General features: G+C 41.6%; 2 protein-coding genes across 2 annotated transcripts; one reads left to right on the forward strand and one right to left on the reverse strand.

Moving 5' to 3' along the window:
• Window positions 1-51: 51 nt before the first annotated feature.
• Window positions 52-15,422, reverse strand: utp4 (UTP4 small subunit processome component). The gene is made up of 16 exons (XM_088417639.1): window positions 14,988-15,422; window positions 12,575-12,763; window positions 12,365-12,449; window positions 12,199-12,288; window positions 11,878-12,089; window positions 11,515-11,686; window positions 11,151-11,242; window positions 10,928-11,024; window positions 8,456-8,520; window positions 6,624-6,746; window positions 6,340-6,496; window positions 4,949-5,055; window positions 4,771-4,866; window positions 4,490-4,675; window positions 4,293-4,403; window positions 52-299 (listed from the first exon to the last, which is right to left on the reverse strand). Exons 1-16 carry the CDS (start codon window positions 15,144-15,146, stop codon window positions 183-185), a joined length of 2,058 nt encoding a protein of 685 aa, XP_088273765.1. The 5' UTR covers window positions 15,147-15,422; the 3' UTR covers window positions 52-182.
• A 24-nt stretch (window positions 15,423-15,446) lies between these two features.
• On the forward strand, window positions 15,447-16,582 carry chtf8 (CTF8, chromosome transmission fidelity factor 8 homolog (S. cerevisiae)). The gene is made up of 3 exons (XM_088417642.1): window positions 15,447-15,638; window positions 15,765-15,888; window positions 16,142-16,582. The coding sequence occupies exons 1-3, from the start codon at window positions 15,619-15,621 to the stop codon at window positions 16,394-16,396; spliced, it is 399 nt and encodes a 132-aa protein (XP_088273768.1). The 5' UTR covers window positions 15,447-15,618; the 3' UTR covers window positions 16,397-16,582.
• The last annotated feature ends 2,344 nt before the right edge of the window (window positions 16,583-18,926 follow it).

Below are 18,926 nucleotides of genomic sequence, written 5' to 3' on the forward strand. Positions count from 1 at the left end.
TATAAAAGTCCCTCTTGTTTGGATAAAGAACACAAATCATAAACAACAGTATGAGGGTAGTAGTTGTTTATTTATCAAAATGTTTTTTACAAACAAAATAAATCATTTATTTTTGCATGTGGTCCAGCTCCAAGTCTGATCCAAAACGTCAGGCTTGACAAGCCAGACAAGCCGGCTTTTGTTTATGTGGCAAATTTTTTCTGTCGAACAGGTGCGGGCAGCTGAGACTGGATTTCCAGCAGAGGGCGCTCCACCACAACTAAGGATTGGTCATCGAGCAGAGTAAAACTCAAGAGTGGCTGAGGGAGGAAAACGTAAAAGTCAGTATTGATTAGCCTTGGTTTCATGCTTATAAGATTGCTGTTGATATTAAGGTCCATCAGTGTTCTATTTGTGACGTTTACATTTTACATAAATTCATGACCATGCATGTTACTTGGACAATTTTTCATGGCCTCTCTTATATAACGAAGGACATCAGCCCCTACAGCTCTTGGCATGGTTTGAAGTCCAAAGCACCTGCCTGCCTAAAAACCAGTGGAACTGCACATTCCAAATCAGTCGCTCCCAAACTGTGAAATACTTGATTGTGTTGGCTGAGTAAGAGGAAACGTTTAAAAACAACTGACTTGTCTTGTCGAGGCTTTTAAATCTCTTTGAATTTTAGTCATCCGTGTCCAGTAAAGCACTTTGTGAGACGTGCCAAATAAACATAAACCCCAAAGAAGTTGTCACAACAGCAAAAATAGAATCATTTGCTTTTCTTTTTTCTTGAAAAAATGAATACACCAAAGGCAAGTGATTCACAGGTTTGGCAAATATTCATTTTGAGTTTGACGCTTTGAACAAAATGAAAACAAATCAGGGACAGGCATGTTCGACAACCGTGAGACATCAAACTTTCTTTTCCTTTGGGAACCGAAGACACTAATTGCTGTTGGTGCAATTCTTTCCCATAGGGCACGTTTGAAATTCAGTGACGCAGGTGCACAATCCCGACAGGGTGTGTGTTGAGAGACATAGCGAGCTCCCCTCCCATTCATTTACAGAACCAATCGGCAGACAGCAAACTCCCCTCCCAGCTCCCGTGGGGCCAGGCCGGGCAAAGCCCGAAGGGATAATGCGGGTCCCCCCCTCACATAGGCTCACCACCTGTGGTCGGGACCAAAGGGTGTGCAGAGAGCGGTGCGCCAGCCAAGGGCGGGGAAATTGGCACACCCATCCCCGGCTCCAGAAGCCAGCTCTTGGGACATGGAATGTCACCTCTCTGGCAGCGAAGGAGCCCGAGCTGGCGCGCGAGGCCGAGAAGTTCCGACTAGATATAGTCGGACTTGCCTCCGCACGCAACTCGGGCTCTGGTACCAGTTCTCTTGAGAGGGGGTGGACTCTCTTCCACTCTGGAGTTCCCCACGTGTAGCCTCCCTCCTCCGCCTTTGTTTGGGAGGACGGGCCCTGACTGTGCTTTGTGCTTATGCACCAAACGGCAGTTCAGAGTACCCGCCCTTTTTTGGAGTCCTTAGAGCAGGGGTGTCCAAACTTTTTGCAAAGTGGGCCAGATTCCGTGTGTTACAAGTGTAGGGGGGCCAACCTTACCTTGGCAGGCGTTCTTTACATAGAACAGCAATTATTTAAATACATTTCAGCGAGCCGTTCTGTTTTTAACATTTGCTTTTTTAGTTTCATTTCAGCTATCTTAAGCATGTGTTTTGGTTCATTTGAAACCTGCATATCAAAACTGAATTGACATTAAATATTGAAATTGAATATTCACTTCACTTTTTTTAACGCTTTAATTAACGTTTTTGTAAGTTGAACAGAAGTAATTGTACTCTTGGGTGCAAATTACATTTGAAACATAAAAAAATATCTCACCATGGCAGTGTAATATTTATAGAGATTTTAAACACAAGTCATATTGACAAGTTCAGGGCTCATTTAAAATATGAAATTAGCAACTATAAATCTTGATTGGATTTTTAAGTGGTTATTATTCTGGAGTGAAAACTTAAAAAAAAAAAAAAAACCTTTTCAGACTGATCGTAAATGAAAAATGACTCGTCCGCATGAGTGCGATGGGTGAAACTGAGATCTGGAGTGCAGGACAAAGGCCAGGTGTGGCTCTGTGGCAGTAGTATGGATGTGCAAGATGTCTTAAGTGTGTGTCCTCACACGGCTCTAATTTAAGTTCATGACCGAGAATGTCTTCTCACACAAATACATTGAACCTAACAAGCTTAGCATTTTCTTACCAAAAGCTGGAATTTCTCGGAAACTTGTCCTTATCCGGCTGTCAGTAAAAGTTGGCCATATAAAGCTGCTGGTGCTGACTGCAGCTCAAATTTCCTCCTTTTGTTGATTGTCGCCATTTTAGAAAATTAGGGGCTATACAGTCAATTACTCATATACTAATTTGCTGTTCCTAATTGAGCCTAAAGATGGTAGCATTTAGCACATGCAGGTAACAGCGCTGCTGCCCAGTGTATTTATTCTCCACGCCGGCCAGATGTTATTGATTTTATGACGGATGCGTGCCGGATGGAAATTGACCACAGGCCGCATTTGGCCCCCGGGCCGGACTTTGGACATGTCTGCCTTAGAGGGTGTGCTTGGAGAGCGCTCCCTCGTCCTACTAGGGAATTCTCACGAGGGCAACGACAGTGAGACTGGAGGGGTGTGATTGGGAGGCAAGGCCCCAATGATCTGAACCCAAGCGGTGCTTTTTTTATTAGACTTCTGTGCCTGTCACCGATTGTTAACAAACACCAAGGTCAAACATAGAGATGTCCTTATGTGCACCTGGCACCAGGACACCCTAGGGCGCAGTTCGATGATCAACTTTGTGGTCATGTCACCGGAATTGTGGCCTTAAGGTGGTCGTTTTTTGTCGTGGCGGCAATCCCCAAACCTGCTGGTGTAGGGATGCCGTTAAACTGAAGGAGCCCAATCTGGCCTTTTTGGCCTGTGGGACTCCAGAGGCCACAGAGGGGTACCGACTGGCCAAACGGTGAGCGGCCTTGGCATCCACCGAGGCAAATATCGGGTGTGGGGGGAGTTCAGTGAGGCTATGGAAAACGACTTCTGGACAACTTTGAGGAAATTCCGCTCCACCATCCGGCGTCACAGGAGGGGGAAGCAGTGCACAATTAACACTGTGTGTACAATGGAGATGGGCACTGCTGACCTCAACTCAGGATGTAATGAATCGGTGGGCAGAATACTTCAAAGACCTCCTCAATTTCACAGACACGTCTTCATCTGAGGAAGCAGAGTCTGGAAGTCCAAGGTAGGCTCTCCCATCGCTTGGGTTGGGTGAGATCGAGCCGGAGTTTCTGAAGGCTCTGGATGTTGTAGGGCTGTCCTGGTAGACACGCCAGACAGTGGGGACAGCACCTCTGGGTTGGCGGTCCCCCTTTTTATGAGGGGGGATTGGGCTGTTCGGTCCCTGTCTTACCGATGTCAGAGTTTGGTCCGCATTGCTGGCAGTAAGTCAAATCCGTTTCCAGTGGGGGTTGGACAGAATAGCTGGGCGCAGCCAAAGCGTTGAAGGGGTCCAGTTTGGGAGTCTCGGCATTGCATCTCTGCTATTTGTGGATGATGTGGCTTCTTCAGGCAGTGACCTCCAACTCTCATTGGAGCGGTTCGCAGCAGAGTGTGAAGCAGATGGGATAAATATCAGCACCTCTAAATCTGAGACCATGGTCCTCAGTCAGAAAAGGTGCAACGCCCTTCCCAGGTCGGAGATGAGGTCCTGCCCCAAATGGAGGCGTTCAAGTATCTTGAGGTCTTGTTAAGGTGTGAGGGTAGGATTGAAAGGGAGATTGACAGTGTCTGCTGTATTGCGGGCTCTGTACCGGTCTGTCGTGGTAAAGCGAGAGCTGAGGCGAAAGGCGACTCTCTCTATTTACTGGCCGAACCTATGGTCACGAGCTGTGGGTCGTGACGGAAAGAACGAGATACCGGATACAAGCGGCTGAAATGAGTTTCCTCCTCAGGGTGTCCGGGCTCTCCCTCAGAGAAAGGGTGAAAAGCTCGGTCAACCGCTGCCCCTCTGCTTCGAGAGGAGCCAGTTGAGGAGGTTGCGTCATCTGGCAACACATGGGGATGCCCTCGGAGGAGCTGGACGAAATGGCCGGGGAGAGGAAGTCTGGGCTTCCCTGCTGAGGTTGTTGCCCCCCAACCCGACCCCAGATAAGTGGAGGATAATCAGCAGATGAATAATACATACATATAGCACATAAGACTATCTAGATTTCATCGTAACCCAATCCTCCACCTTCACCCTTAAGCGTCACCTGAAAAGCTTTGCAAATCTTGAACGAGTGGCTGTGTCTCATCCTCTCGGACTCGGGAAGACTCCTTAATGTCATCTGATTGGAGAGCTGAGACTTTGCTTCTGGGAGGGGCTGTGTGTGAAAGACAACAAACCTGTATTAACTTTATCTTGGCGCAATACAAGGCAATCAAAATGGATTCGAGTCTCTCCACACACCAAGCTCTTGTCGACAATACAGAACATAAACATGTCGTGCAGAAGAATATGAGCCGAGTTCTTGGGGTTGAAGCTGATGTGGGTGATGGGTGTGTCTCTTTGCAACCAGATAGGGTGCAGCCCTTGCTTTTGCACCTTGCGACTCCAATCAGTGTATTCCTTTTGCACTAGGGAGAATTCAAATATCTGTGTGGCACAAAAAAAAAAAAAAAACCCAAGAAGAGAATGTAAAGTGAGCAAGATTTAAGGGGAACATTATAACAGGTGACCTTGGTGTTCACCTGCTGGTCGGCGTGCACTGTGATGAGGTTTCCCGTGCTTGGGTGGACGGCCAAGGCAGTAGGACAGGAGCTGTATACTGGCACTGTGCAGTGAAGCTATTTGCACACAAGAAGAGGAACAAGTTCAAATGGTGTAGACGCCAATTCTTGCAAACGGACAAAATGATGCTCAAATCACCTTGAGCTTTTGAAGGTTGTAAATGTGGATCTCACAGCCTGTGTTGGCTGTAACCAGCCAGTTGCCATCTTCACTCGCATGCAGCAGGTGGACTGGCTGTCTGCAAGCTGAACCGCATAAACATATGCGCTTGTTTATAATCGCTTTGGGTCTGCTCCTGTTTTTACTTGCTCATTTTGAGCTTTTTTATGAGACGACTCATCAACTAAATCAAAGCTACTCCAACAAAATATGGTTGCAATGCTCATTCATGAAGAAGGCACACAGGTTTGTGGATTGTTCTTTTTACAGTTCAGCTCTCTCGATCACGTAGGCCATTGACTCCCACATTAACTTTAGTTTAGCTTGTCAAAATACAAGGCAAATAAAGTAGATGAGTTCACTTTGCAGTTTCGGTAAAGGTGGCAGGAGGTAAGGTACAATAAGTCAACTGCATTTACTGCACTTTGAGCAGAAGAAAGATCATATTTTGTCTATGATTAACTTGATAACTACTGGTAAATGGTTTTTCATGTAAAATACAATGGAAAAACATTTTACACTTGCTGTTGACTGAAAATGGCAGCACATGTGGCCAGGGATCACAACTCAGCTTGTGAATGTCATATGACCAAACCCAGAAAACTGGTGAAGAGTCATTGGTTGTTACGGGACCTAGTTAAAAGTTTTAAGTGTATATTAAAAAATATTTAGCAATCAAGTTGATTTTACACACATAAAAATATATACAATTTATGGCTAAAAACAGCTAAATAAGTATCATATTCCTTCAAGACAAGGGTAGGGAACTCCAGAGCTGTATCATGCGAATAAAAATAGGGTCATATTTTGTTTCCTAACCTGTGTGTCATAAAGACTTTACAGAAGCCCGGATTGGCTCGTCTTTCAATTTCTAATTTCAAACAAGAATCGGGCTATGGCTAGTTCATGTTAAACAGAGAGCCTCCCTGCGAATGAATGAAGTACAGTTCATTACACGTGAATATCTGAGGACTTGTGTTAATATCTTGCAACAGCGCAACATGTTTCAAAAACAAATCGAGCATGACCGCCAATTTACAAATGCGTATTTGAAAACTCACATGCAGAATTGAACATTCACAAACGTTAAGTCATGATAAATGTGTACACAACATATTAACAAAAGTGTGAAAATTGCAGATATAGTTGTGAAACTGAAAAATCCATGAAAAAAAAAAAATCAGAAACATTTGTGGATTTTAAAGACACAGCATTATGTGAATAATTATGAGACAAGTCTCTCCTTGTATTCCTGGTCACAACTTCACATATTTCATTACAGAGTTGCCTCAAAGGTAACTGCCGTCATAAACGAGGGGTTACTGTAACCTAAAAACTGCTTCAAACAAAACAGCTCATTTCAAACTCACCTGTCTTAGGTTTGAGGGTGTGAACATATTTGCATTCTGACTGGCTGAGGGAAACCACAACGACTGATGACTGGCTGCAGGATGCAAAGAGTTTTAAGGAATCTGAGGAAAAGCAGAGCTGTTGGGCTGAGTGAAGGATCTTGGGCAGTTTAGAAACCTGTGAAGGATGGGAAAAAAAAGGCAAGAGGTGAGCGTCACTTGGCCTATCCTTGCATTGTATACCATGACAACCTTTAGCTCGGAATCAAATGTGAAATTTGATTTGTCGGCAGCAAGATACGTACCTTTGTGATACTGATGTTGTTGTTGTGGATCTGTAGCCTGTAAAGACGAATGCTGGAGACGGTTGAGTATGCTAGCCACTCTCCGCATGGAGACAAAGCACTGCACCAAATATGATCTTCACCCTGCACACAAATCAGATCTTATCACTTCAGCTACCAAAAATCTTGGATGGTTTCTTTACATATTAGCAGTACAAATATTGGGGGCTGTGCAACCCATGGTTCAAGTACTTTTCCATAACTTCCACAGGATCTTTTTAAACAATACACACTCAAAAATCGAACGAATAAAATGAAAATGGCTACATTACTGATTCAAAAAGAAAAAAAAAACATTTCATCGTAAGTACGATTCAAATAGACATCTACAAACACGCCCAAACTGAACCGGACACTATACAGCACATTCTAACTCTTACAATAAGAGGAAACTAGGGGCAACGTTTGTCACAAACGCTGAGCAAAAATGCAGACACTAGCCCACAAACAACTATGTGCTGCATACCAAGCACTAAGTTACAAGACTCGTATTAGTTTTCAGCCAAGAGACTTCATTTTAGGTCCATTTGCAAGTACAGTGGGCCCCCGGTTTACGAACTCCCTCTTTTACGAACTTTTCATCTTACGAACGTGGACCGTGGCATTTTTTGTCCCCCTCTTATGCACAAACCTTTTGTCTTACGAACAATCCAACATGCCGGTCAGTGTGTCCATACTATTATTTTCGCTTTGCTGCGTCAACAAAATTAAATATTCACGCATGACACAGAAACGCCGATATGCTATTGGTCTTATAATGCCACAGTCACTGTCTCAGTCACGGAGATGCCGATATGCTATTGGTCGATTAAGGTCACAGTCCCGGTCTCACTCACGGAGATGCGGATATGCTATTGGCCGGCGTCACATCAATCACAGAAATGCCGATATGCTATTGGCCGAACGCCTTCATCTAGCTTGATGGCACAGCTGGTCGGTGTGTTGTGAAGACTTTGCAAACTTTATCTGTTAGACACGGCTTCTAAAATTGCTAGTGGCGGTAAACGAAGAAGTAAGAGGATGATGACAATAGAAACCAAGCAGGAGATAATAAAAAAAATACGAAGGAGGCGCACGCATAGTTAACCTTGCTAGTGAGTATGGCCGTAACCGCTCGGCAATCTTCTAAGGGCAAGAATTTCCTTGCCAGGGGACGGACCTCGGTCAACAAAATGGAGAGGCTTTTTCTATTATGGATTATGGAAGAGAAGGAAATCGCCGGTGATATGTTCTCGTTTGAGAAAAGTTCTAGTTTAGGAAAATAAATAAATAAATTCTGCGGGTTGGTCTCTGCTCCCCTCCGCCTCCACCCAGCTCAAGTCACGTCAGCCCAAAGGTAAATGCCATTTTTCCTTTGTATATTTATGTTATTTAATTTAACTGTACAGTAGATTATGTTACTAATTTTTAATGTGTATAAAGTCGTGATGTTTTTACCTAAGGTTTTTGCACGCGTTGCACGCATTCACTAATTAACATAGGTTTGGATTGACCGTCATTCAAGCAATTTGAGTTACGAGCATAGCCGCTGAACGGATTAAGTTTGTAACACGGGGGCCCACTGTACAGTGAAACAGTTCAGACAAATGGCCGAAACAGGAGGGAGTTGTGGTCTCGTGTTCAGCAGTTCATTAATTTTAGAACTTAGAACATAGTGGCTTTGCAAAGTTTTTCAGTCAACATTCCATCTCGATTGACTTGCCAGCTCCGGGAAAAAAAGTATCAGATTCAAATTTGATCATGTATTTTCAAATGAGGTCTTGAGCCATTGCAAAGCTGAAAGGATGACAAACCTTCCGTTTCAGATGAATCAGTTTCTCAGGTTTCCTCTTCACAGGTAGACTGTCACCAGGCTCTCCTGATAAGTAACAGCGATTACATCTTAGCAGGCAAAACATAGCATTTTAGAGGCAACATTTGTAGTTGCTGACACCCTTGAAAGGCAAATGTTAGGATTGTCAACTACGTTGGTGTAAAGTGTTGACTAGACACGACGATAGCGTCTACAGTGTATGCTTACTAAGACTGTCAGAATTTCATTTTATAACGGGTGTTGGTGATAAAAACCTGTTATGCTCACCAAAGGTTTGTTTTGATTGAATTTACATATTTTTTAAATTTAGCATGGTAAATGTCTGTTAGTTACAAATACTGTATTTTTTATCTTATTTAAAAATAAAACTTTGTATAATGTAGAAAATGGCAATTTAGCAATAAAGATTTTAAAATGATATATTCTAGTGCTGTAATTTCAATGCAATGATACCGTGATACCTTTGCTCAAGTTTATTAAACCGTCTGATTCTGATATTGTCCCAGGACTACCTGAGAGGTATGCTAAAGCTAAATATTTACCCTATACATATTTACGCTCAGGCGTGCCACAAGATTCATTACCTTTCCTTATTTGAGCCAGACATGCAATGAAATGCAATTGGGCTGATAAGATAGGCTTGGGTGCTACACTCTCGTACAAAAGGTGGCAGTATGCACCTAACCGTTGCATGCAATTCGCCATCAATTGAAAAGGAGAAAGACTCATGTAGATATTTGGCCAGCTTGTCTTAAGTTCTCTATGGGCAGGGGCTTTACGCTCGAACAAGTGAAGAGGAGAGCGCGAGTAAGAGAGATGGCTTTATGCAACTACTTGTCACTTAAGATTTTTGACCCACCGCCAAGTTTGTTTGAAGTCGAAGCTGTGTGTGTGTGTGTGTGTGTCCGTGAGAGGTGAGTTGCCACCCATGCGAGAGTTATTTTAATTTGTTTCCAAATGCAAACGTGCTTATGAACTTAGCACGCACTTCGCTAAGCTAGCGAGTTCAGTGGTACACCTTAAAGGGACAATGTGTAAGACTTAGACCGTTTTTCATTTAAAAGGAATGAACGAAATTATTGTAAATTTCGAAAACTTGCAAATTAATGTGTTCTTAATGACCAACAGTATGTCTGAAATATAATCATAGGTCTAGTTATTAAATTATGTTTTACATGAAGGGTGGCACTTCTCCGTATGCAGCCATATTTGTTATAGCTAAAGACAATGGTAAATGCATCACCTGCAGCACCTTTTGCTGTCCGCAATGAAAAACGGCCTATTGCTGTGTGCACACCTAACGCGAACGAGGCGAAAAAGCAGAGAGTTTTGTATTGTAGTCAATGGAGTTTGCGCAACTGGGCGCGAAGGCGCGTCGGACGCGAATGGAGCGATGCGAATGGCCGCGCGAAGCAAAATTTCACCTTTTTTTCACGCCGTGACAACATTCAACGTGAATGAATCATGGCGGCTGCTTTTCGGTCACCGGGAGCTATCCAACACGGGAAGCTGAGCTTTCAATAAAAAACGGAGCCAAGCAAGAGCACTCACCTGGCTTGTAGAAAGGCAGAAGCAAGAACTTGGGACAACTGGTATGTGCAGCGTTTGCTTCCTTTTTTAACAGCTGTTGAACCGTAGTTACTGTGCTAAGCTAATGATAGTGCAGCATTGTCATCTCAGTATTTAGTATGGTATCGGCCACTTGATTGCGACATTGAAACTTTCATTTATTTATTTATTTATTTTGGGCAGACGAGTATTGCTGTAAAGCGAAAGACACGCAATGTAAAAAAAAAAAACAAAAAGAAGAATAAAAGTGCTGTCGGTGAAAATAGAAAAGTGAAAGCTCTCAGCAATGCTCTTCTTTCCAGGTCTACCGTAAAGTGCACAGCAAGTTCGCTCCACTCCCCTCTCCTCTCCTCCCTTCGCGTGACAAAAAAGTGGACAAAAAGTACAAGAGCGACAGAAAGCCCTGCGAATGAGCGTAGCAACACGAATTTTCGTGTTTGGTGTGCACGCAGCATAAATCTTACACACTGTCTCTTTAAGCTTGGCTGGTTTAAATCTCTATATTTAATTGGTAAATATTCCTTATTTCTCTGCCAGCCCGGATGGCTTGTTGTGGTGCCATGAAGTAAAATTACTATTGTATTTACTCACTATTGTAGTTAGTACAGTATTTGCATTGATGTCTTTGTTTGTTTAATGTTTAATTTAATGGCACTTTAAATGTATTATTTTTTTCATGTTCAAGTATGAAAGAGCTCAGCTGCAACTTTTCATGAAGTAGCGTGGAATTATTTTAATTTGTTCATGTTCAACTCAGCTGCATCATATGTTATTGCAGCAGCATATGGAAAAAATGTAGTTCATTGCAGCCTGCTCAATAAAAATATATCATTTTGAAATTAGAAAGATTATATAGAAATTAGAACGTTTATTGAACACTCACCATGCCCCTCACTTTCGCCTAGTCTCCACAACTCAAGATGGTCAGGGAACTGGAAAAGCAGCAGCCCTGACTTCTTGGCACAACATACCAGACTTCTCTAAATGGAAGAGAAACAGATCGACACTGTCAAAAACATGAGTAAAATGATAGATGTTCATGTGACTAACTGAAACTACTGCATCACTGCTTATTAATCTCACTGGTTATTGAAGCAAAGACTCACATGAGGGAACACTATTTTACGTAGGGCCGATTCCTGGGTGTTCTTCTCCACTTTATCCAGCAGGGGTCGTACTACCAGCTGTGTATCCATACCTGAGAAGGGATACGCCACAAAAACAATGAACCTGCTTTCTAAGAAAGATTCGTGATAGGTTCAGAAATGACTATCACAGCTTATTTTGCCAATATTTGACAATGAAAGCAGAAAACTACTGTTGTTATACCTGCAGCCTCATGCAAACTCTATTCTCATATTTAATAGATTATTGACTTATATTTGGGAAGCATTACTGGGTTCGCTTTGGGTTTTATGTCATGATAAAGTTAACAAGTTAAATGGTTAGTCACAAACATTTAAAACTGACCTCCAGAAACAACTGAAATCTCAGTGTGAACCAGTGCCCTCACATCATGCGAATGGTTTTTGAAGGTTCTGGTTCTGACCCAGTTCTTGTCTTGATGGTTGGTGCTAGGAGAAAGATACTGGAACTGTACCACAGTGCCTTCTGATGTTCCAGCTATGAGACTGCTTTCATCCTGTGAAAAACCCATTTACAATAGGGATTGGGTTCAGAAAAAAAAAAACTGCACCGTTGTTAGGGGGAAATATATGGTGAACAATAAATATGTACTTTGCACATATTCCATGTATTTTGACTAATATGCTTTTGAACGCTACATTTGAAAATGTGTGGCTAATGTGTCACTTCAACTCTTGACCCACTTGCCTGGGATACAGAAAGAGCAAGCACGTCCCACTTGCTGACTAGATGAGTTTGGACCAGCGTTCCTGTAATCGCGTCCCACATCTGGACCTTTCCAGCAGAATCACCACTGATGATAGTGTTGTTGGTTAAGAAGATGATACTCCAAACGACAACCTCCCTAATTTTGGATGCTCCCACACCTCTTTCAACAAGCATTCTGTGCGTGCTGTGACCTGAAATAAGCATGACCACACAGAAGGCTCAAGTTTTTAAATCACTGCATCAAATGTTTAATTGCTAAGGAGTTCAGTATAAATTCACACCACTTTTGAAATAATTTACCCGTCTCAACATCAAATAGTCGGATCATATCCATCATGCCAGCAGCAAGCAATGTCGCAGAAGGGTGCCAGGAAAGACTGATGATACGGCCTACAACATCACGGTTTAAGACAATTACTGTTTGACTTATGTGCAGATTTTCTCAAAGATTGTACAAACATCATACTTTTCTGCCTTTGAAAGTTCCTTTGAAACTGAATCCTGTCTTCCAATATTTCAAATATCTTTACTATCCCATCTTCACATCCAGCCTGGTAAAAAAAAAAAAAAAATGCAACATCACTCCAAGTTTAAACATGTATGTACCGTTTTGATTAATCATGGTGGGAAAATGCAGGTGCAAAAGAAATAAATGATCCATAAGGTGGTGACTTACTGCCAGCAGTGTTCCCTTGCTGTTGCAGCTGATGGTCCAGATTGGTCCCCCATAAGCATCCACTGTGGTTTTGGGCTGCAAGTTCTCCAAGTCATACTCTGTGATCTCGCCCCGCAAACCAGCGCTGAAGAGACGCTGACCCACCCAGCACAGAGCTTCGATGCCTGCGCCATCACGGCCGGGGATCACCTGTTCCAAAATAGCGGAAAAGGTCACTGTCTAATTGTATGTGTGTACACGGAGCCATTAATACACAATTGAAACGATATTTTTCAGTTCCAGACCAAAATCCTCAGCTTTGGGATGAATTCCAATATTACTCCTTACATCTTCCATGGATCACTTCCCCCCTAATTACAGAGTTTGAGAGGACCAAAATGTGTCTGAATTCTGTGTGAACGCAAGGGGTAGATAACAGGTGTGAGACACACTAACTAAATGTTTTTTTTTTAAATACAAAAAGGCGTAAACACTTACTACAGAGCTGGCTGCCACACCAAAAACAACAATGACACAATAAGCTAGGGAGTACAATATTGTTGCTTTTGAAAACTGTAACAAACTTACATACTAATAAAATCAAAATGTTATCAGCTATACCAGAGTCTGCACTACCATACTTTAAAATTAATAGTAAAAAGTCAAAATAGAGCTGTTACACTAGCAATTGTCGCATCTGCAACCGAGTGATGATGTCATGCCAATACGGTACCAGTTTGGAGATTTTTCTTTTTTTAACCTCCTCTTGACCACCCCAAAGAAGAGCAGGTGAGAGTTGTGAGAGACTTAGGTTTATGAGGCAGGATTCGGTTTTTGTTGACGTTTGAGCTTTGTATCTTAAATGGTTTTCAAGTTAGAGCTTCTCAAATTTTGGGTGCCATGCCGACTTAAATGGACACTGAGTTTGGGACCAAATTTGGAAGTCGCCCAAAAAAAAATTCCAATACAGCTATTTTTCTTTTTTTAACACAATGACAAATAATAGTTAACATTGCCCTTAATTTCTGATGATGACAATTCACCAGTATGTCAAACTGCCACAATACTGTATAGCAGCAACTATTGTGGAGGACTGACTTGACAGTCATGTACGCGTAAACTTGAGAAGGGGAAGGAAGAGGCTTCCCTGATCTCAAAAGGGTAAAGCCGTGAGTCTTAATTCTGCCGCCCTTCGACTAAACAGCACAACATGATAGGACCTGTGTGTCGTCAAGTCTTTCCTTTAATTTCTTCCCCCAATTTACCTCACTTTCGCACCTCTCTCACTCACATCAATCAAATGTGTTAAGAACACATCCATTCACAACAGAAAACAAATGTAAAATGAAAACACCATACATACTAAATAACCTATTACATGGTTAACAGGGACTGATATCACCAGCCTTCACAAGAACCTGCTGTTATAATAAGGTGGCGATATTAGCCAATCCCTTCTAATTATGATTACAACTAAAACTAACAATCGTTAAAATAATCAGTTAATCAGACGATTATTTATTGATAATAGTTTTCATTTCCATTTCTTAAATGAAAAAACAGTAAATATTTTAAATGGGCAGCGCAAAAAAAAATCACTAAAACAAATTAATTGATTCGTTCACGGATGTGGTTAAAAAAAAGTGGGACAAATGTTTATTATTGATTCCCAAAGTAACAGCTGATATTGCAAATGTCTTCTTTTGAAAAAGTAGAACTATCTGCTTTGATGGAAAACTTCAGAAATGTACATTTTATGGTGAGACTGAAATGTAACAATTGGACAAACTAAAGCTTGAGTGGATAGGAAATGATTGATCAATTATCTGAAATAATTATTTCCATTTTACTTAAACGATTTGTGGTCATTTAATCCTTACACCTACCTCTATTTACAATCGTAATCTCTTTCCCTTAAAGGAAACAATGTGTAAGTTTTAGACCATATTTCATTAAAAAGGTATAAATTAAATGATTATAAAATTCAAAAAACCTGCAATGTGTTCTTATCAAGCAACAGTATGTTTTAAATATAATCGTAAGTCTAGTTATTAAATTATATTACATGGGGGGTGTCACTTCTCGGAGGCTGCCACGCCTGTTATTGCGACGCAAGATGGTAAATGCAGAACCTCCTGCTGTTTGTATTGAAAAACGGTCTAGATCTTAAACATTGTCCCTTTAACCTGAATTCCTGTATAAAATATACTGACGCTTATGAGCAAAATCGATCATACTTTTTGTTGTTATCGAATTCTTGGTGGGTTAAATGAACTGCATCATTACCAATAAATTAAACTAGTGCACATTTAGGCACTTTAAGAAGATGCTCTACTGTAGAACTGAAAAGGTTTAAGTGACGTTTTCCCAATATGAATTATGCAGCCGACTTAAAACGAGACAATGCTGTGGAATGGACGACTTATATTCTTACCTTCTCTTGGAAATAGTTGTCATTGAAGTTAAATACCTCCACAGCTCCGTCCGCCCGAGCCACAGCAAGTCTCTCGGTTCGGCTATTAAACGCCATAGCGCGGATAGCGCTGGGCATGTAGTCGAAAAAACGAACCCGATGCACCTTAAATTCCCCCATTTCTCCTAAAAAGGAGGACCTCGCACTGGTAGCTTGTCAACACTCGTAGGAAAACCTGGCAAAGCAAACACGTGTTTTGCTACGTGCTAGCGAGTTAAACAGCTAACATGTCAACCCAAAACGCGTGCAAGTTGACCGGAAGAACGCTCTAAAGATGCGAAACAACGCACCAACTCACTACATTGCCAACTTCACCACGTTACAACCGAGAGCCGCACAACTTGTGGAACATTTACACGCGATACAAAACTGAGGTACCCACGTTGAGGAACTCTGACCCGGAAATGATCAACAAGCACACCCGCTACTAACCGGAATTGCGTCATTAGCCAGTGACTACATCTTCAGCTGGCGGGAAACGTGACTTTAACTACTAATCAAAACGTTTCTTAGCTACGTTTATTTTGAATGCGTACATAATTTATTGATCGCTTGTGCTTTATTAATTTATTGATGGGTACGAGTGTGCACAATGGTTCAAATAGTAATAAGGTAAGCGGCAAACGAGCTGATGGTCTCTCGATACATTTTTGTTACTCCATATTTATCGTTTGTACAGTAATTACATGTAATACTAACACTACTGGTCATTATGTATTAATTTGGCTATCTTTGTAGAGGAAGCCTTGATGGCAAGAGTCCTCCAGAATGGTTGTTAATCGAGCTTCAAGGAGAGATGATTTCCAGACACAACTGTGGCCTTGCAGGAAATGTGATGGGAGACCTGCTCTACACCAAAGAGGTATTTTTTAAGTAGCGTGTGTTTTAATGTAAAAATTGGATAACAGATTGGCTATGTTTTTGCTGGCACTGAATAACGCTCAATGATCATCAAATCTTATTTATTTTATGTGTTAAGGCCGTAAAAGAGAGGCACATTTGTCAATACATGCATTTTTTTCAAGCTCAACTAATTGCCAATCAAGCCACATTTAAAATTAAAGATGTCGCGTCCATTATTGAGTCCTGTGTTTTCCTCCCCCTATTTCCAACAGGGGGTGCCTGTGTTAATTATTGGCCATCACATATTGTATGGAAAGCAGGTCAAATTGGAGAAACCGTTTGCCGTCCTCACTAAGCATCCTGCCCAATCCAAGGACGGCACTGAAAACCACGATGCCTTCCAGTTTGCCATGAAAACAGAGCCAAATGGATCCACCTCTTACTCTGTGTCTGCACTCATCAAGAGAAAACTTATCTTCAAGACACGGCCCAAACCCATCATCACCAATGTACCCAAGAAAGTGTAGCTGTTGCTGGACTTCATGTATTAATTGTGATGGTGACAATCTGTACAGGTATTATTAAAGTGAAATGTTTTGTAAATTGAAATACTATGGACTTATTAATGTTTGTCTAGAGGAGTTGGTTCTCTGGAGTGCCTGCAACCCACTGATTGTACCACGATTATTAAAAAGTGGAGCTGATTAACATAACTGGCGCCATTTTTTTTTTTACAAGGTTTTTTTTTATTGTCATTACACCTAAACAGGTACAAGGCAGCGGAATTTCACTCAACAGGCTCGAACCATCCAAGAAACATACAAATACAATGATCAACAAAGGGATACAGGACGGAGAGTCCTTTACTCTTTAAGAAGTTCCTCGAGATCTTAGGTGAGAAATGAAAAAGATAAGGGTTAGGGGAGGAAGAAAACACAAGACTGGCTATGACACCACCGAGAGCCATAGGCCTGGCAAAAAAAAAAAAACCCTCAAACATACCACATTGACGTATGTCCCCACAAATCTCAAGATATACATGTTAGTAGACTTTAGTCAATGACCACTAGGATGGTTGATACCCCAGCTCAAAAGAACCAATTTAGTGGTTATGCAAAAGATAATATTTGGCACAGAGCTTCACTGTTAGCGCAGGTTAACACAAGTGTGACTAACATTAGCTTACAATAATAATTGGATAATTTGTTGATGATTTGGAAAGGGACAATTTTTAGGGCCAGAGCAGCAACCCCTTTGTAAAGTTCCTGGTTGATGCTTGAATTACTGCTGAGCGTTTGTCACTGAGGAGAAGGGAACATGACGCACTCAGATTAATATGATCGGTGGTCTTTGGAGGCTGCAAAAATCTCTGGTAGAACAACAGTCCTAAAGTTCCCTTTCCACCGTGCTGTAGCTACTGATGCAGACATAAACATAGAATTGATGCTACTCATGTAAACATTATAGTGGCATGTTTCGTTGTCAGTTTATAAAAATGGAAAGTGTTGGGTTGGGAGCACCCTAGTTTGGTGTTAGTGTTCAATCTATCTATTTTCTATGGCCATTTATTCTGACTAGGATCGCCGGCACGCTGGTGCCTATCCCAGCTCTTTACAGACAGGAAGCGGGGGACACTGAATTGGTTGCCAGCCAAAAGCCGCACAGGGACACACAACCATTCACTCACCCAATCACACCTAAGGACAATTTTGAGGTTCCAATACACCTACCATGCATGTTTTCGTAATGTGGGAGGAAGCCGGAGTGCCCAAAAAGAAGCCACACAGGCACAGGGAGAACATGCAAACTCTGAGAGCTGGAATTGAACTTGGGATTCTTAACTGTGAGGCCGACGTGCTAATCACTCTTCCGTCGTGCTGCCCGGTGGTTGTGAAGTCTAAATTCTGATGAATGTAAGCCTGACTTGATGACAATAGGAACAATCCCCAAAAAATATCTGAACACCTTGTTAGTGGTCATCTGCGCGTTAGGGCAATTTGACCAGTGTTGGACAAGTTACTTCAAAACTGTAATGCATTATTAATTACTTACTACGGTCATTCCAAATGAATTAGTTCCATTATAACATTACTGTATTTGAAATGTAAGTTATTACAATACTATTCCATTACTTTTACATAAACTTTCACCAGCATACCTGGAAATATGGATTTGGCATTCCAAATGTAGCTCATCATGCTTATTACACATCCAGTGGAATGACTTTAAACTTAAGTAAACCTATATGCTCAAGATGATCCCAAAATAAATATTATTGCGCCCTTGGACTTGTAAATGATACCCTGATCGCTGGAAATGTAAAATAACCGTACAAATAAACGACCTAAACAAAGTACTCTGAATACCAAAAATACATCAGCGCCATCTCAAGGCAACAAAATGAACATTCATGTTAGCAACTGCTTCGATTAATATTATAAATTTAAAAGGTTTAGGAGCTTTTGCGGGGCTATATAATATAATGCGTTGTATCGCGTGTTACTGTCATTTGTACCAAGTACTAGTTTTTTTTGTGTGTGTAATGCCTCATACGACCGCGTTACACCAAAAAGTAATGCATCACAGTAGGTACATTACTTTTGTAAAGCATGGCAAACACTGAATTTAACGTACTGTATAAGCCATCATATGTACTGCGTTTCGTTAGAAAGAAAGCGACTGACTCCCATGTTCTGTTCTCTCAAAAGGAAACAGCTTTTCTGTTAGTTCCAAAAGACTGAATGGAGCAATTCATTTAGCTGCTATGGCACTCATGATGACCTTTTCTCATGTTTCTCACACACCTCCCTACCTCCAACATGCAGTCATACACGCTCAGTACCGTGTTGCGTATACTGACTGTGCATTCTTGAATGAACGAGGGTGTGAAGCACTGATTTGATACAAAGTGCTGTCAGAAAAATTCCGGGATTACTATTTTCTATTTTCTTTGCCATTTTTACTCATTCGTGACGCAGGTGAGCAGGAACCTCAGCAGAGTATCCATACATTGGATTGGTCACCAGATTAATCACAAGTACCATAATAAAAACAACT

The sequence above is a fragment of the Hippichthys cyanospilos genome, chromosome 6, assembly GCF_059441005.1.
Source record: "Hippichthys cyanospilos isolate Australia breed blue-spotted pipefish chromosome 6, RoL_Hcya_1.0, whole genome shotgun sequence".
In the NCBI taxonomy this organism is placed as follows: Eukaryota; Metazoa; Chordata; class Actinopteri; order Syngnathiformes; family Syngnathidae; genus Hippichthys; species Hippichthys cyanospilos.